We start from the raw sequence: 18,373 nt of genomic DNA on the forward strand, positions 1-18,373 counted from the left end.
CTTTTGTTCTTTGTTTATTTCTGTGTCTGTGATTTTTGTATCTGTAAGTCACTATGTAGTTTTGTATTCACACTAATAACCAAAATATGCATGAGTATGTTTTTAAAGACATGAACAGGGTTGATCAGTTTTTGTGTGTGTGTGGTTTTCAGTGTGTTAAATGGAAACACTTAATGTTCAATGTTACTTTGTACTCACAAGAGGAAATGCTCAGTCACTTAATGGTTTTTTGCAGTATTTAGCATATGAGTGTTGGGTTAGGGTTGTGTTTTTTTTTTAACCATTGTACTGTACATACAGTGTGCAGTGTTATGGCGACAGGGCCTTGTTGTGCTGGACGACAGATAAGGCCTTGCAACGCTACCCTTTAGCCCACTAAGTCAAAAGATGTGCACAGGCTTCTGCACACCTGTATCTCTGCGGTTGTGGTTTCTAGCTTTCACTCGAGCCGGTGCTAACCGCACGGTACAAAACGTGGCAAGCTGCAATGTAGGACACATGTTTCTTTTAAACAGTAGTACTATGAATTTTAATCAGTACACCATCTTGTGACAGGCTCAAATCACTGGCATCACCACACATAAAGCTTAAATCTCCTGGCAGGACAGTGTTTTAGGCAGAAACACTGAACTGTGTCAAAAACAAAACGGGTCTCTCAGGAGGATTGCTAGTTCTGCACTGAAAACAGGAAATCAGAACAATTCCCTCTCATCTTACCCACTTCCCTTACCTATACGGTGCAAAGGACAAGTAGCTATGCAAGCACACTGTATGCAACTATGAATGTTTGATTGAAGCTTCTGCATACCTGTCTGCAGCATGCTTGTTCCTGATCTTTTATGCACCACAACTGCTCACAGTAATGTTATGTTTAAAGCACTGTTGTACATTTTAAAGGTTCTACTGTATATATGAGGTTCTGAATAGTAACACAGCAGCAAACTATTGCTAGTAAAGATACAGTGGAGTAATGGCATCCTGAGTAGAGAATGAGGTCACACCATCTCTGCGTATTAATACGAGCTCCTCTGTTCTTTGTTTTGTAGCTAAGCCGGCTGTGCCAAGCCCCCAAGAACAGCGCTGGGCTTTGAAGCCAAGTTGACATAGTTGTAAGACTGTTTAATTACAACCGCAGGTTTCGTCACGATGCCACTGGGCCAAGACCTTTCCCCCATTGACTTAGTCTAGAGTCTAGAGGAGACACATGATTCAGTTTTTTTATCACCATTTACGTTAGTTGAGGGCTAAATTATAAGTTAGCCACTCTGCTGGTGAAAGTGTCCACACAGTGCAGAAGCAGAGTGGAAGATCAAGGTAAGTTGATACATGGAAGTCGAACTTTTTTGGCTTCATACGCCACTTAGAGACTTTCATAGGAATGAACATTGTATCCAGTTCGCACACATGCATGTCAGTGTACGCGAGTCCTCCCCTTCATGTCCCACCGGCTAGCTAATTGCCACCACTTTACACCTTGTCATATGGCGGTTACCACTGATAATAGTCACAGAAGCCACGTCAGGTTTCCCCCCAGGTTACCACTGTTAGCTCTGTCAGTGCGGTTAGCATCATTAGCACAGCTAGCACTGCTAAGCACCACCATTTCAGCTCATTCACCTCCATGTTTGCTCAGGATGTCAGAGGTGAGAGCCAGTGCAGGCAATCCCAGTCTAGACTCTGAATGTCTTGAAGCACCATTAAATTACGCCTGTTTGTACCATAAATGTAAATTTATATTTGTTTATACTCAGAGATAATCATCTTGCATAATGTTTTTTGAAAACAACTGAAGCACAAACTTGTTCAGGGTAGAAAAGTTTATTGGTATAAATATGAAAAAGGAAATTAATTTTAAGACTGCATGTTTATGACTGTTCTTCAAGCTGTTTCACGACATGAAAATCCATGTTTAAGCAAACCTCGTTACACTGTGTACACAATTACGGTACATTTAAAAGTTTTTAGGCAGAAAATTGCAATATTGAGCATAACACAGAAATGTTCTAAGCGTACTGCTTTTGATTTGATTGACAGCTAGCAAACTTGAGAACACTGGTAGTTGAGCATTGTACAGCATTGATGATCATGTGATATACTTATGGATGGGCTGAGACAACCAATACACAAGTATAATAAAAAATGCTGATAATAAATAACAAATAACTACTACTAATGACTACAAACTCCTGAGACAATACTGTCACTGTAATACTGATACAGAGAGTAAACAAATGTTCTCCCGCCAAGGAGATGGTCACCCAGCTCTTCACAAGTAGGCCAACTTATTCTTTAAAAAATTGCAACATGCAAACATAATAAAAGCAACAGGGACACTACAATACAAAGGACAAAGTTAAATATAACACTGAGCAATGTTTGATTCATGTGACAGCTTTTTTTAATATAGCCAGTCTTAATCTGCGACGATCTGGGATCTGCCAGACATAGTGCTAGAGATATGTATCAATATGTGCTGAAGAGGGCTTGTATGGGTTCTTCCAAACGGCAATGAGGCCTATGGAGGAAATATAGTGCTTTCAAGCAGGCTTTTGTGGCGCACTTAGCAGCCTTTAATTTCAAAAAGGACCATTGCTTCGTCGGCTTCAAGTGCTGTACATTTTTCATTTATTTGTATTCAGCGCATGTCTGTGAGGCTTGGTATTTTTAAACTCAACTAAAACATCATCTCTGCCTCAGGGTTGTTAAACACTGAGCCCGTCTAGACGTTCTTCATATGCTTTGACAAACTGAGATGATACTGTGCAATGTATGTTACTGAAGGGTCATGTCAGAGGCCAACAGATGCCTTACAGTTCACAGACAGTCAGGTGTTGGACTCAGTGGGCTGCTCTCGCCCGGCTGGGCCCCTCTGGCAGCTCACTAGTCGGGGCATCTTCTGTCTGAGCAGAGGTGGTCTCTGAGCCCGTGTTACTGTCGCTGGTTCCCTCCTCCATGGCTCCCTCTGGGACGCTCTCCTTGTCCTCTGTCCCCTCCTCACTGCCCAGAGGAGCCTCAAGCTCCTCGGAGGCTTTCGGCTTCCCTGAGTCAGAACAAAGGAATATTTTGCACAGGTGTGTAGGAGAGGGACGAGCAGAACACAACTTCTGGAAAAAAACTCCCGCACACTGTCTAACTTGCAAAAATTATGATTTTGATGCTGCAATGTTTTGCAGTTTTGTAACAACAAGAGGCCATCTTAAGTAGGAGTAGCTGTGAGTTGCAATCAGTCACGTTACGTTAGCGTAAATACCAAACACCAATTTGTTTAACAGTCAAAAATATTATACACAGAGATGAAGGAATAAAGAAGTAAAGATTAAAAACTGCCTAGTGACAATCATGAACATACCCCAGAAAGTTTAAATTAGATAAGTACGTTCTTAAGAATAAATGCTTCATGCTTAAGAACTTTTGGGAATCTTTTTATGTTACAAAACTTTGCCTGATGAAGGTCTAATCACTGAAATGTTGCCGCATTTAAATCATTATTGACTGATCGTTAGACAGCGTGTGGAAGTTTCTTCTACAAGTTGGCTTCCCTGAGTCAAAAGAGTAAGAAAATTACATGATGTTAAAGAAATATTTCACTGCTGGAGATGGTCTTCTCACAAGACTATCTATGCAGTAGAAATATGCAAATCGTTTTGCAATGTGTGCTATATGACCAGAGAAAACAGAGAAAAAGGGGCTGTGGCATTTGCTTTTGCTCAAGAGGTAGAAAACCTACAACTACCAGGATGCACTGCACCGCACTGGACTGATAAACACTCCTGCTGGTGGGTGATGTAATGCGAGTTACCACACTAGAAAACAATATGCCAGCTATTAACAGACGAACTTGAATTTGGTGCTGGTAAGATGGCTGGAAAGTTTAACATTGCTCATTTACACATGCTACCCATGCTGCTATGATACAAAGCTGGTTGAAGTCAGCAAAGTATCCCTTTAAATGTTTAAAAAACATGACGCCCTGCAACTGAGTCAGATAACACCACAGCCACAACTTAAGACCAGTGTGGCTCACCTGGTGTATCTGTGGTGTTAGATTCTGCCTCCTCGCCCTCCTTGTTGCTGCTTTCACTGAGAGAATTTTGCTGGGACTTGTTGCCATGTGTTGCACAAATGTGTTTTTCTTCCTCTGCTAAGACACAGGTGGGGGCCTCTCTTGCACCTCGGTCTCCTGCATCCTTCTCACGTTCTGCCATACGTTTGCGGGCTGCCTCTTCCGCTGCAGCAATCTCTGCAGAAATCTTCTCCATGTCCACTTCCACTTTCATACAGCAAAGCTTAAAAAAACAGTAATGATGGAATTCATGTCAAAATGAGAAAACAGTGGCTGCACTTTTGAGTAAGCTGTGCGTGCTCATTAAAATTATGTGCCTTTCACTTTACAAAGGTCAGTGTTGGCTGAACATGCACGTGCAGGTTGGACACAAAGCAACAATTTAATTTAACTACATTATGTAACTGAATGAGCAAATAGTTCTGTTCATAAGTACAACAATGTTTCAGTACAAGTTCAGTCTTGAAAATGCTGCTTCTTAATGCCTCAGTGACTTGATGCTACAATGAGCTCTGTGAAGGACAAATGGCACCACCTGTTGTGAACAGTGGAAACTGCACTTGACTGCACAGTCCTGCATCTCATTTCAAAACAAAGTTGTTATTATGGGGGCTGCAAATTGTAAATGATGACAGATACATGATCGCCAGAACATGTGGATGGAGTTAGCAGCAGCTGGTGGCTGTAAGGAATGCAAGGCAGCACGCAAAAAAAACATGCAAAATGAAGCTTGTGTGCGAGTGAATGATGACCAAGCTTGATGTAGAAGATGCCGTACCCTTTTGAGCTCATTTGTGAAAGACTCTGTGGCTTCGATGAATTTTCTTTTCTTGTCCTGGTGGCGGTCTTCAATCTGAAGCAACTCTGCCTCCAACTTTCTCTGTGATACAAGACAGGCACCACAGTTATTATATTATTAACCCATAAAAAACAAAACTGTCTGCTAAGCGCCACCATTACGTGAGGATTAGAATAATGACCATACCTGGTGTACCATCAAAGACTGGACCTGGCGTTTAAGGACCTGCATGCGAGCAGTGGTAACAACTGACCGCACATCTGGGACGACGCTCTCACTGAGGATCTCGCTGATAAGACGGTGGTTGCGTTGGAAACGAGCCGCCGCTGAGTGCTTTATTGAAAACCCATCGTCGTAATCTGAAAACATGAAAAAAATCTGAGTTATGATTGTCTTAGAAAATAGATTTGTGTACACCTGTCAACAGGCAAAGAGAAGACATGTGTTACGCAGTCACCATCCACAAGTACGAGGCTTCGGCAAATTACAGCACACGTGATACAAAATAAAATGATGCAAATACTGCTGTATCAAGACGCTATAAACATGCGGAGGATATTGCTCAATATTTATACAGAGTTGGAGTTAAGTATAGGCCATTATGTCAAAATACATCCTTAAGCAAAGCACAACCGTTATTGTTAGGCGAATGGGACAAGCGGTTAATTATAACCCACTGTATGTGGACGGCTTCAAGATGTAGTCTGCAATTTTCCTTCGTCAGCAAATGTACTTTTTTGTCTTACATGTATACTCCACTTCCATTTAAATACAGGATCATAGTGCAAGAAAGTAAAGACATTTAAGACAGTAATCATCCCTTGTTACTTTTTCCACACTGCAGTGATAAAGAATTCCAGATGGATCCAAATGGATGTTGTTTTTTTGCAAATGCAGAATATAAAACACAGAGCTGTGTTACTTTCAGAGGCGTCTTTGACAATGACTCTGTTACACACACCTTAATATTCCACTGTTATTCTAAAGATGACAGTAGTAAGCCTTTTTCCAAATGAAGATTTTTTCAGATTAAGACGTGGGATATGCCAATATCATTTTGATTTTAGCATTCTTTGAACAGTACACTCAGAATAAGCATCTCAGTTGGGGTTTTTTACTGCATTTTGCGACACATGACCTCTTGCCTGTGTGTTATCGTTGCTACATCGTACACAAACCAACTTGTCAACAGTTTGCAAGGCTGCAAGTAGAGATGCATGCCCAAAATATACGCCCACATTTCTTCTGGGAAGGAGAAACGCACCTAAACATTATGCAAGATTCAGATATCAACGTTTTTTTGGGTATGTGACAACCTGACACAAAGAAGCAAAAAGGCACAAGCAGCTCTGGCCATTCACTTTTCACATTTAGATGTGATAAATGACATATTAGGGCATGCTAATCTTAGTATGCATGGCTGAATGTAAACAGGAGTATTAGTGGAATATTTATTTTCATTAGCAATGTAAACAGCGTAGTGGGAATATTGTCTTTTACGGAGTAAAGGCAAAACCTGAACTGTATCTGCCTGAATTGTTACATATTTTGGTGAATTTATATTTTAAAAATCGCTTCCTATTGTTCTTTGTTCTGGCTTTTATAGGATATATGGTGATAAATGTATCTGTATACAGTCACCCTCGATATTTTCAGTAGAATTCAGGACTCAATCAAGAGAGCTCTGACTGCAAAACATGTCTTTGCAAGACAACAAAAATAATTTGTTACTTTTCAGCTAGTCTTGTGTCTCCACAGTGCTGTGTCAGCACTGGAGAAAGGTCTGAGATCATCTGTTATTATTCCACTATAGGGACAAAAATGCTCTAGGACTGTTTTTGGTGGAAAATTTGCTTGTGTGGCACGTTGGGAGGCAAGCACTGACATCACAATAAGCAGTACATTATTACGACGATATCAAAGAAGCTTGTGTGAAGTGGAGTGGGTCGGTAAATTGGTGAAGTCAGTGTCACTGGCGCATGCCGCTGCCAGGATAAAAAGATGTGGCAAATCAACTCTGACTGGCTGGATTAACATCGGGCATCAGAGTCCTGTGAGCTTTTCCAAAGTGTATTATCAAGTTGTTTTATTCTTTGTAGATCTTTACAACAATTAACCTAAAGAACAAAGCAGGCATGCCTCACTGCACGAATGAAACCTTCATCAAAACGTGCAGTTTTCAGCGTGTAGGTTGTCAGCTCTGAGGTTGTTGTTGTTGTTTCCCGTAGCGAAGGGGATTTTTGAAAAAGGTAACTTGCAGACAGCATAAGGGGAGGAGAATGCTGGCCTAAATAGCTGGAAATTGGCAGGTGTATAGCCACAGACTACATCCAGTGAGTCATACTATTTTTCAACACAAGTTCTGTAAATGAGAACACTGAAACATACTTAACTAAACACATGTGGGTGTGGAAAACATTGAGGCTTGTTTCGTAGACTGTGATAACTCTGACATGTTATGGAGAATCTACAAGATCATTAGAGTATTATTAAGTGATTATTAAGTTTGATTCCGAAGCAGTGACTTGATTGCATTTGAAGAAGGGTTTTACGTACCAAATGAGTAAATCTAATCTGTCTGTAGTGGATTTAAAAAAAAAAAAAAGTTTTGTTTTTAGAAGGTAAATATACAGTTGGATCACAGTTATATTAAACAATACATTGTTTTGAGAAATTATGTTATTGTTTTCTCAAGTGGCATATTTATTTACCTGTTGGCTCCCCTTTTATATTTCCATTTGTCAACATTGTTCAACGCTATCATATACAATCTCTGTGTGACGCTCTGATCACCTGAGCATGTCCCTGATGTGCAGCCATGTGTGCACCCTTGAATCTTTCCAGAGAGCAGAAATGAATCTTATCTGCCATGTTTAAAGTTTCAAAGGTGCTCATACAGAGAGTCTGACACCACAACAGGAAACAGTCAAGGGAGGTCATACATTCTGGAGGTGCTGTTTGAGAATTCATTTTCTTTTACGGTCCAAAAATTCAGACAAATTCAGTCTCACTAATTTGTATAACAACACTGTGCACACAACTAATGTTGTTTCAGGTTATTTTGCATTACAGCTTTTACAAACCATGGCACTTCCTGAATGCTTATCACAACAGGCATGTTATGTCAGAGCTGCTTTGATGCTGCTGAGAACAGAACAGGAGAAACCAGTACATAGCAGCTTAGAGTAGAATTTCTTTAAGACTGTGTTTATTAATAAAGCACAATCTCTGAGTGTGTAGCCACCTGGAGAGCTTAACCTCATTTAATCATTGATGTACGTGCAGTCAGTGGAGAACACAACCCACTGGGATACCAGCTCTGACATTTTTATGGTCTGAGGTGTTTCTAAATAGCAAATGGTTTTATCTGCAGTTTTCCTGTACATCATTATCTTCCACTGTGACCCAGCCAGACCCCAGATGAGCATCATTTCCTTTAGGTGGGTGTAACTCAAACTTCATCTTCTGTGTGTGTGTGTGTGTGTCTGATGTGTGTGTGTCAGTCTTTAAAACAACACAGATACAAATGTAAATGTTGCAATTACATCATCTAAACCAATGCAAAGAATACCTACACAATTTAAACAGTTGTTTAAAACAAGGAAAAATATTGTTTGATTTTGCAGCTTAAAAGCATTTATTGCATTTCAACGGTAGCATTACCAAAAGTGTGGACAGTTGTAGCAGTGTGTGTGTGTGTGTGTGTGTGCTATGGTAATTACAGCTCTGTCGCACTGCTCTAAACCCTGGGAGACATAGCATTTAGCAGACTGGCCTTACCATCTGGATCTTCCGCTGGCTGAATGCTCATATAAGGCTCGCCCTTGTCCAATCTGGACTGCCTCTGGCGGCTCTCCTCTTCCAGAGCTGCCTCGGCCCGGCTTTTTGCATTGACGTAGGCCAGGTAGGCTGGCGAGTTGTGATAGGCCTTCATGCTCTCATTATACTCAATCTACGGTGGAAAAGATGACAGGAATGTCGAGGAAACAGAGATGGCAAGTAGACATAACGTGGACCTTCGTTTCTATCAAGTACGACAAGATAAGGAAAAAGGTTTACTCAGGAGTGTAAGAAAGGAAGGAATGATGACTGGAGGGACCCACAACTGTTGGAGACACATCTACTGGGCACCCATTAGAAAAACCCCATAGACACCCCTTGTAAAACAACCAACCTTCTCTGCTTCGTAGTCATTCAAATAATCCTGTTTCTCCTCATCAGTGAGGTCCCTCCACATGCCACCGATTATCTTCCCAATTTCCCATAGCTTCAGATCAGGATTGGAGGCTTTTACTTGATCCCAAACCTGGTGATGAGAACCAGACATGGGTGTGGGGTTGGGTTGGGTTGGAGGGGCTATAAGTGGTTATCTCTTTGCAGAGAGGTCACAAACCAGAGGAGGCCGTGTGCTTTAAACTCCATCTCCAAGGTGACAAATCCCACTATGTGATGTAGACAGTCCTAGCTAAGACACCTACCTCCATAAACAACTGCTTGTGTCTGAAACAAAATGTACGTCTTACTTACTCTGAGCTGACACAATATCTTAAAAGCAATGCATCCCTGTCTTCCAGCAGAGCACATAACAAAGGCAGCAATTACAAACTGTGTACTTACCTTACGGCTATATCTCATATATGGCATCAGTGGCTTATCGGGTGGCTTGGGTGGCTTTGGGATATTTATTCCGGAGGAATTCTGAGAGACAGAAAAAGAGTCACCTTAAGACACAGTTGCTGTTGAGTGACCAGGCATCCGTTTAAACACTCTGGCTAACCTAGGTTGAGTATATCTTATCAAACTGTGTGCAGGTGCATTTTATTTGACATAAAACTGTTTAAAAATGTGATTTGGAATAAAATACAAGATGCATTTCTTATCACTTCAATTAACCCAGTTTAATTAATGACAGTTTGAGGCCAAACACAAGCCTGGAACCCCACAGAGTACAATGGAACAGTGCTGACTGTGGAAAAAAAAAAATACTAAAAAAAAAAAAAAAAAAAAAAATCTCACTTAAACTGAGATTTGCCCATAATGCCATTATCAGAGTCAGCCAACCACAGCTTGCATGCAGCGACTAAATTACTGCTCAGCAGCCAGAGCCATGCAGCGAGTCTGTAATACCATGGCAACACTGATGGCATGGGTTACTTTACATGGCTGTCAAAAACGCAGACTTTGAAAGGCAGGTGGTATTTGAATACACACAGATGGACTCTTAGCCAGCCTGCACTGTGATGGAGACGGCAGAGGGAGGTTGGAATGAATTTCAGATTCATTCTCAGTAATGAGTGAGGCTTCTCATTCTGGCTATTCTGCAGCATCTGCACTTACGACAGTGGCAATGCAAAAATATATGTAATGTAATTTGCTCGAAGCAAAGCAGAGGTCAATCTTGTGTAAAGCTCCGATGCCATTGTTGCTCAGAGAGGCTTCTGCAGGGTCTTCCTTTAAATAAGCAAGCGTACTGTTCAGTGATTGCAGATTTTATTTCCTCCACTTGGGTCTGCCTGACATTTTTTTGGTCACCTTATTTTCTCTACATTAATATCATACCGTTACCCGACTGTTGCTGCTTTGGCTCCCTCCCAGTCTGTAGTTGTTGTAGGCCAGATGGCTGTATGGGTTGTACCCCACAAACCCGGGAGTGTTGGGCATTTGCTGATGGAAATAAATGAGACAGAAATATGAATGAGAGAAATGACATAAAAGAAGGAAAGGGGAGGGGGGACCCAAGACCAAAAAGAAAGAAAGAAAGAAACCAATGAAAGAAGCTGGGAAAATGCAAAATAAAGAAACTTGCATTCATGCCGAGGCTACAAAGAAATCATCTTTTCAGAAGCAGTGGTGTATCAGCACGTAAAGTGGATACAACAGAAAAGCAGATCTCTGGAAAAAATATATTTTAAAGCATGTACTTAAATTAAGTCTCCGATACCCAAATAATATTTGGTGTTACACTAATTAGGAATACTTACTGTTGTAGGGGCAGGGGGAGGGGGAGGGGCGTAGGATGGTCTCTCTGTTGTGAAAGAAAAAGGTCTACATGAGACATCAGCATCAGTCCAATAATACAGCAGATTATCTCCAATTTAACCTGCTAATCTTCACTATGTCCTTGTGATTTCTTCTATAAAAACTTTATTTCTAAATGAAAATAAATAACACCATCTATGACCAAGCAGACATCAATTCTCTGTTAATGCTTGATACAACTGTGATACTGAAGGTTGTGTCACTTAACAAAGGTTTATGAAAACAGCAGATCTGATAATGCATTTTAATATCATCACCTACAAAGGGTTTCATAGCACAACTAGCTAAAACACTCCCAGATCCTTACTTGACATCTTTGCAGTGAGGAGACGGTTTCAGTCTATTCCAGTCATTGGCTCTGCAATAAACACATTTTAGAGTAGGAGAACATTTTATGTTATTGATGAGATGAACTGTTTTGACAGGGTGGTTCATACATGGCACAAAACAAAGAGATGCCGATGATGACGCTGGCTAGCAACGACTTTAGCTCCACGTTAGCGTAATGCCACTGTGAACACTGACAGGCAGGAGAGACCGTTGGATATAGCATTTCATGTTAGCAAGGAAATATCAGTTACAGCGTTCATTTGTTCTAGATGAAACGCCCAAAATGTTATGACTATTTGGATGCAGTAATTGGTGAATTAGCAGTGGTAGTTAGGACTGGCTGGTTTCCACCGTTCATCTGACAGCTAGCGCTACATCTCTGCAGTGTCAGTGCGTGTAGCAAGTTAGCTAGCAAGCTAACGTTAGCATGTATTCATGCTAGCTAGTAGCTAGTGATGTAGCTGCTGTGATATGTTACTCCTAGCTAGGTTAGCCGCAGACACCAGCAACAAACAGAGCCTTAGTTAACATGCGTGACTTCAATTGCAATTATAATGTTATAACAACAGATAGAAATTCGATGCTATATTGTTAGCTTGGCTCATACGCTAAATTAACGTTAGCAGGCTGGCGGCTAGCTGGTTACATAGCCTAGCTACCTACATGAAAAGGAAAATGACATCTGAGGTTTTCTTAGCATGCAACGTCAAGTCAAACCAACATGTCTACATAAATAAATTCCCTTAGACATTGACGGTGGCAAGCACGCATTGATACTACAGTAATGGCCATAAAACTCACCATTAAAACCTCTAGTCCCCACCACAGCTGTGGCTTTGACAGGGAAGGCTAACCCACCTAGCTCAGAGAAACAGTACCCACAATAAACGAATGAAACGGGGTCCACTCGTAAGATTCCTGCAGAATCTTCCAGAATTGCACCCCCACCCTCTCCTCATTACAGCTGTGCTTTGCCTCGATGCCGATGCTCGTCGCCCTCAGCTGTCACTGCTGCGGCTCTCACTTATTGATGTGACATCAGAAACATGTCTTTCCTCAATATCAGTCTTTCCATTCAGAAAAAAGAGGAGATATCATAACAGCGCAGCTTCATAGGACTCACCATTATACCTACATAGCTTTATCTTCATGGTGCAGATGTGCATCATCGTAAGATTTATCAGAAACACAATGCAGTGTGTTTACTCTTGAGTTGCATAGAAGCAAAAAGCTGATCCACATTATCATCTTCTCTGCAAAATACATTACCTCATATAAAAAGTGTGCCATGTCAGTGCAGGTGATATGATTATATATAATTATGTGACATAATTATTATTATGTCACCTTACGGTAAGTTGCATTAAGGAGGCTTCACAGGCCACTAAGCTTTTGAGAAAATCAAGGTTGCCCTATTCACTGCTCCCTCTTTGTTAGAACTGAAATACTTAGAATTCTTGTTCACATTGTTCGAGAGCCGCCCAGGTCAGCAGTTGTAATAGTGTGTTCCCTAAAGATAACAATCCAAAGCCTGCAGGATTTAGCCTATATCTCTGCCCATTCAACCTGAATAGTACTTGTTTTGGATTTGTTAATTGATTGTGTTCATTGTGACCCCATTTCTGTCTGTTTACACTGCACACTTGAGAGCTTATTTTATTTCTGCTTGACCTGCATCCTGTATAATATGCATGCAGACACTGCTGTCATCTCATCTGCAGGTGTGGTGCTTCATGTTCTTTTTTTTTTTTTTTTTTTTTACTCACCAGGCAATGGCCAGAAAGCTGTATGGATGGGACGGGGAGCAGATTCCACACCAGGCGTGGGCAGGACCTCGCTTAGCGTCGGGACACCTGTGCTTGAGTGCGTCTGGAGGTAGGACGAAGGTCACATGCCTCCTGTAAGCTACTGTGCAGCTTTAGTGGACACTCACGCAGGGCCTCCCAGGCACAGCTGTGGGATTGTGGATGCCCAGAGGCAGAACGGGGCCTGTGACATTTTGAATCAATCAGAGGAAAACCCATAAAGCTGTTCTTGTAATGCAGCAATTCCTAAGCCTGTAGAGCTCCTCAAAATAGACTCAGGCAGTGGAACTAAGCAGACTTGAAAGTTTACTCTGGTGGTGGATGGTAGAGGTATTTTTAGAAGCTGCCGCAGTCAGATTATTATGATGTATCATAACATTATGATGTAACCTGTCTGTCAAACCAGCATTCAACATATGCTCAGGGAAACATATGGTGCATCGTCCTGCTGACTTGTTTGGTTTCATAAATTCTGTTAAGTTCACTGTAAATCAGGGGCGCTCAACATTTTTATGACTGACTGCAAGTTTCGGGAGCCAACATATGACTGAAGGAAAAGTGCAGTTGCAGGTTGTCCACTGAAATCGCTAACTTTAGCTAACAGCACTAGCATTGATAACAGAATGTACCCCCTGCAACACTAGTGAGGTGTCGCTAGTTGCTCTCTACAAGTTGTCCCCCTTAACTTGACAGATACTTGGTAGGGGGGCACAGTTGGATGCAGTCACATTATAGTGTATTAAATGTGGATTATGAGAAGTAAAGCATTGAAATTGACTGCAAATGATTAAAAGCTAATGCACGCATTCCATATCATGTTCATAGCTGCACAAAATGTTTCTTAGGGCTGCCATTGGCCTGCTGGCCAGACGTTGATCAACAAAGCTGTAAATGTTTTGTTTTCTGTCTCTGACCTGGAGGCAACATATTGATCTTTTCACCATTCGATAACTGAAGCAGGTAGACTGACAAGCTGTGTAGAATTCTCACACAGCTCAATAAGCTGTCATGCACCAACAATCTTTTGTCCAAAGGTTTGTTTCCTGTTTGATTGTATCACAGTATCTATGGCTGCTTTGCTGATTTGGAGCTCAAAGGTGGACAATGCTGTAGCCTACTTACCCAGCAAATCACATCATTAGGAAAATGTCACATGTCATCACTTCCTCTGATAACACTATCACTGCTACTGGACATTTGAAGCAGATATCAACAATATAAATATAAAATCTGATAACAATATGTTCTCATATATTGTTTTTAACATAAACATATGACTCAAACATATTTTCACTTAACCAAGATATTTTGTGACCAAATTGAAAATTTTACAGTTGTGAAAAAAAAACAACACAAACAACAAATATAAAATAAGTTTTAAACATTAAGCTTTGATGGCAGTTACATTAGTGCCAGTTATAACTAAAAACAACGCAAACAAATCACAAATATGTTATATTTAAGTTCAAATAAATAAGATTCAAACACCCAAAAAGCCCTTAAACATCATATTATATTAATATAACATTATATTATATGTTATAATAAATACTTAAATTATGTGAGATGTGGTAAATACATTTTTATACCTCCGTGCTGGCAACAGCTGTGGCCAGTAAGCGTTAAATTTTCAGGTTGTCTGTCATTCTGTACAACTGCACATCCGTCCGTACTGTATGTCCCATTATCTTGAAAGCAATATCTCAGAAAAGCCTTGAGGGAATTTCTTTAACTTTGGCACAAACATCCACTTACTCAAGGGTGAATTGGTTTGAATTTGGTGGTGAAAGGTCATTTTGACCTCACAAAATGGCCATATCTCAAGAATTCACATTCTAATAAATTAGAACAAAATTTCAGGTGATGTATGATAGGATAAAATGATGGAGTGACAAAAGGTTAACTTTACTGTGACATCATAGTGTTCCACAAAAACATCTTTTTGTCCATAACTCAGGAACAGGAGGGGAGACATTTGGATGGATACTGAATTGGTGACAGAACTGGGTGTTCACCTTGAAACTGTGTTGATAGATAGATCGTGCTGCAGGGTTGAAGATGTGTGTGAAACATCCACGTTTGGCAAAAATATACACTTAATATCTTTTTTTTTTTTTAAGATATTTTTTGGGCGTTTTAGCCTTTAATTGATAGGACAGCTTAAGCGTAAAGGGGGGGGGAGAGAGAGAGGGAAGGACACGCAGTAAAGGACCACAGGCTGGAGTTGAACCCGGGCCACTGCGGCAACAGCCCTGCACATGCGGCGCCCGCTCCACCACCAAGCCACCGACGCCCCAACACTTAATATCTTTTATTAAATTCCCACAAAGTCTTCACTACATATATTAGAAAAGTCTGGACAGACATCGATGTAAACTGCAACTTGAGTGGTTAACGTAGGCATCCAAATCTGTGTTAGTGAGCACTCCACCTGACAGGTGTGACATCAAGATGCTGATTCGCCTCTCATCCAAGAAGCTTCTTCAACTCTAAATGACTGGTATGAAGTTGCAGGCTATAAAACCTGTGTGGGTGGGAACCCTTGCAGAGTCGTAGGGGTCACGTGAACTCTTAGTTTCAGAGTCGTGAAGGTCACAATGTGGGTCGTTGACCCACCTGACCACCATCTGGGAACTGAATGTACATTTCAATACTGTAAGCCATCTCCAATGTTGTGTCAGTCAGTTGGGCAATCCATGGCCTCACAACCACAGACCACATGTAGTTACACCAGCTGAGGTCCTGCACTTCCGGCATCTTCACCTGCAAGATCGTCTGAGACCAGACACTCGGAACAGCTGATGCAACAGTTGGTTTGCACAACTGAAGAATTTCTGCTGCACAAAGTGTCAGAAACTGTTTCAGGGAAGCTCATCTGTATGCTTGTCCACCTCAACAGGGTCTTGACCTGACACCAGTTTGTCATTGTAACGGACTTGTGTGGTTGTGAGGCCTTTTGGATGTACTGCCAAAGTCACAGAGAGTACGTTGTTGATGGCGTATGGTAGTAAAAAAATTAAAACTCAGTTAATGGGCAACAGCTCTGGTGGACATTCCTGCAGTCAGCATGCCAATGGCATGCCCCCTCAAAACTTGGGGAATCTGACACATTGTGTTGTGTGATCAAATTTTAGAGTGGACTTTAATTGTGATTATTCCAAGGCACATCTGAGTAGTAATGATGCTGTTTAATCTGCATCTTGATTTGCAACACCTGTCAGGTGGATGGATTATCTTGGTAAAGAAGAAGTGCTCACTGGATTTTTTTCTCACCAAAATTTGACATTAATATATCTGTTAAGTGCATAAAAATCTTTCAACATTAACTGAAACCTTTGAAAAAAGGCAGCAACAACAAAATTGTTGCATTTACCAGTGACTAGTTCATCTTAATGTACTAGTTCGTTCTTAATTTATCTGTATGTTTGATATTTTGTCTATGTGATACAAACATTGGAATAAGTTTTCCAATCATTATTTATGTCAGCACAACTTTATTTTAAAACATAGTTGCAGCATGACATTTCCATACTCCTATATGGCATAAAAAAATCTCACAATACCACCACTAATACTAATATTACATCTGCTACTAATGATAACAGAAACATTATTGTTTCTAAAGTGTTTTAATTGATGTATTACAATGTGTACATTGTCATCAGGTAAACATTTACAATGTGACTGATCATTTTAATTGGTTGAAACTCTATATTTCAGTTCTTTGATCACTTCAGTGTTTTAGTATAACGGTCCTCTTCTGGACAAGATACACAAACCTCCGCTCTTTCCAACCCCAGTCCAATTGTATGCATGCAAACGTTACTTTATATCTTCTACACATTAATAGATAATATCAAAGGCAAACAGGAACAGTCTATTCTCGAGAAATGCAATTACAGTTCAGTACAGCAAAGTTAGAGATCAAGCAACATACTATAGCTTAAATACACCGTTTATGTAGTTAGAAGGCCTTTTACAAAGTCAAAGCCATTACCCTTTGCCATCTCTCTCACAGATTACAATAAACAAAAACAAATGTGTCTGAATGTGTTTAGTTACACTTCATTAGTTGATGAATGATAAAATAGGATTTGCTGGAACTTTTTTTGTGTGCATGCAGTTCACTGTATGAGTATTGGTGTCTCCAGATACTTTGCCTGTAGTCTTTGGAATGAGTTTTAGGATATTTGGTTTCTGACATATTTAAACTGTAGCTATGACTCTCCACCCATACCACGTCTGTGTTCTGGTGATCTACCTTTGGAAACATTTCTTCTTTAGTGACCAGTAAAAGTGGAGTGGCAATACACTGTCTCCAGCAAATTTACAACTGGTTTCAGTGATTAAACTCCTCGTAGTATGTAGTCCTGTCAGTGACTGGGATTTCTGACTGATACGACAGAATATCTAGGCCAACACAGAGACAAAACTAGAAGTTACCTCAGATAATTTTTTGATTGAATAGGTTGTTATGATGAATCATATAGGGTGTGCATCTACAGAAAACTGATTATTCTTTCAAAGATTTTTATTCCAGTTTCTTAAGGGAGTTTTGTTGCAAAATGGCAGAAGACAAAGTGCACTTAAACACACCCTCCAAGTTTTTCTGTGCACAAATAATGAAGTATTTTACCCTCACACCCCTAAGTGCCGTCTGATGATACATTAGAGAAATAAGGGAAAACATTTGTCAGATTAATTCTGGGAATCGGCTGGCCCATATCAACTGTCCACAGTTAGCTGCATTGAGATTATTGTGGGAGAGCAACTACTTTTTACACCTAAAGGTCATGGTTTACTACCTTTACCTTGCACAATAATCAAATGAGAGAGGCAACAAAATTTGAGGTTTTTATTTTTCTCTGACCCACAATTTATATATGTGTACTACTGCTTTTTAGGGAACAAAATAGACCAAATTCAATGTGGAAAAATGTGCAAAAAATGCATAATAATAGTAATAATAATAATAATAATGATAATAATGATAATAATAATGATAATAATGGGTGTCATGGCACTTTTTATTTTTTGTGTGGAGCTGAATGAACCTCCCTTTAGTGTGTTGCAGAGGTGGGACCAAGTCATTGTTTTGTAAGTCACAATTAAGTCTCAAGTCTTAAGCTCAAGCCCTAAGTCAGGTGCCAAGTCCTAAACTTTGAGTATTTAGTCCTAAACAAGTCATGTTACATTTTGAAAGCTATTACATTTTACATTTATTTATTAAAACAAGTTTCTTGGAAGTTCTTCCTGGTTCTGTCCTGCAATTTGATTTGATGCTGTTTGATTGGTTTAAACAAAGCACATCTAGGGAATTAAGTGTCAGCTTGTTGG

The 18,373-nt window shown here is 40.3% G+C and overlaps 2 protein-coding genes across 6 annotated transcripts in view; one reads left to right on the forward strand and one right to left on the reverse strand.

Annotated features, from left to right (window-relative positions):
* Positions 1-1,802: 1,802 nt before the first annotated feature.
* On the reverse strand, positions 1,803-12,391 carry LOC117255832 (SWI/SNF-related matrix-associated actin-dependent regulator of chromatin subfamily E member 1-like). 5 transcript variants are annotated; one of them, XM_033625038.2, is made up of 11 exons: positions 12,033-12,391; positions 11,209-11,259; positions 10,844-10,887; positions 10,422-10,526; positions 9,480-9,560; positions 9,037-9,168; positions 8,643-8,814; positions 5,049-5,221; positions 4,842-4,943; positions 4,025-4,286; positions 1,803-3,040 (listed from the first exon to the last, which is right to left on the reverse strand). In XM_033625038.2, exons 2-11 carry the CDS (start codon positions 11,213-11,215, stop codon positions 2,838-2,840), a joined length of 1,281 nt encoding a protein of 426 aa, XP_033480929.1. In that variant the 5' UTR covers positions 11,216-11,259; positions 12,033-12,391; the 3' UTR covers positions 1,803-2,837. The 5 variants fall into 5 exon arrangements, with proteins under 5 accessions (XP_033480929.1, XP_078022437.1, XP_033480930.1 ...); XM_078166311.1 differs by having other exon boundaries at positions 12,355-12,373; XM_033625039.2 differs by having other exon boundaries at positions 10,428-10,526; positions 12,033-12,172.
* Positions 12,392-13,008: 617 nt separating this feature from the next.
* The window catches only part of LOC117255831 (zinc finger protein Aiolos-like), a 37,996-nt gene continuing 32,631 nt past the window's right edge, over positions 13,009-18,373 (forward strand). Inside the window, exon 1 of the mRNA XM_033625036.2 lies at positions 13,009-13,106. Coding sequence (XP_033480927.1) covers positions 13,024-13,106 — 83 coding nt within the window. The 5' untranslated portion in view covers positions 13,009-13,023. The remainder of the gene's footprint in view (positions 13,107-18,373) is intronic.

The sequence above is a fragment of the Epinephelus lanceolatus genome, chromosome 3 (genome assembly GCF_041903045.1).
Source record: "Epinephelus lanceolatus isolate andai-2023 chromosome 3, ASM4190304v1, whole genome shotgun sequence".
Lineage (NCBI taxonomy): Eukaryota > Metazoa > Chordata > Actinopteri > Perciformes > Serranidae > Epinephelus > Epinephelus lanceolatus.

Bases quoted from the DNA above. Each gene is read 5' to 3' on its own strand.
- LOC117255832 (XM_033625038.2), bottom strand. The intron at 4,287-4,841 runs GTACGGCATCTT...TGTTTTTTTAAG, and splicing joins TCACAAATGAGCTCAAAAGG to CTTTGCTGTATGAAAGTGGA. The intron at 3,041-4,024 runs GTGAGCCACACT...GTTCTGACTCAG, and splicing joins TAACACCACAGATACACCAG to GGAAGCCGAAAGCCTCCGAG.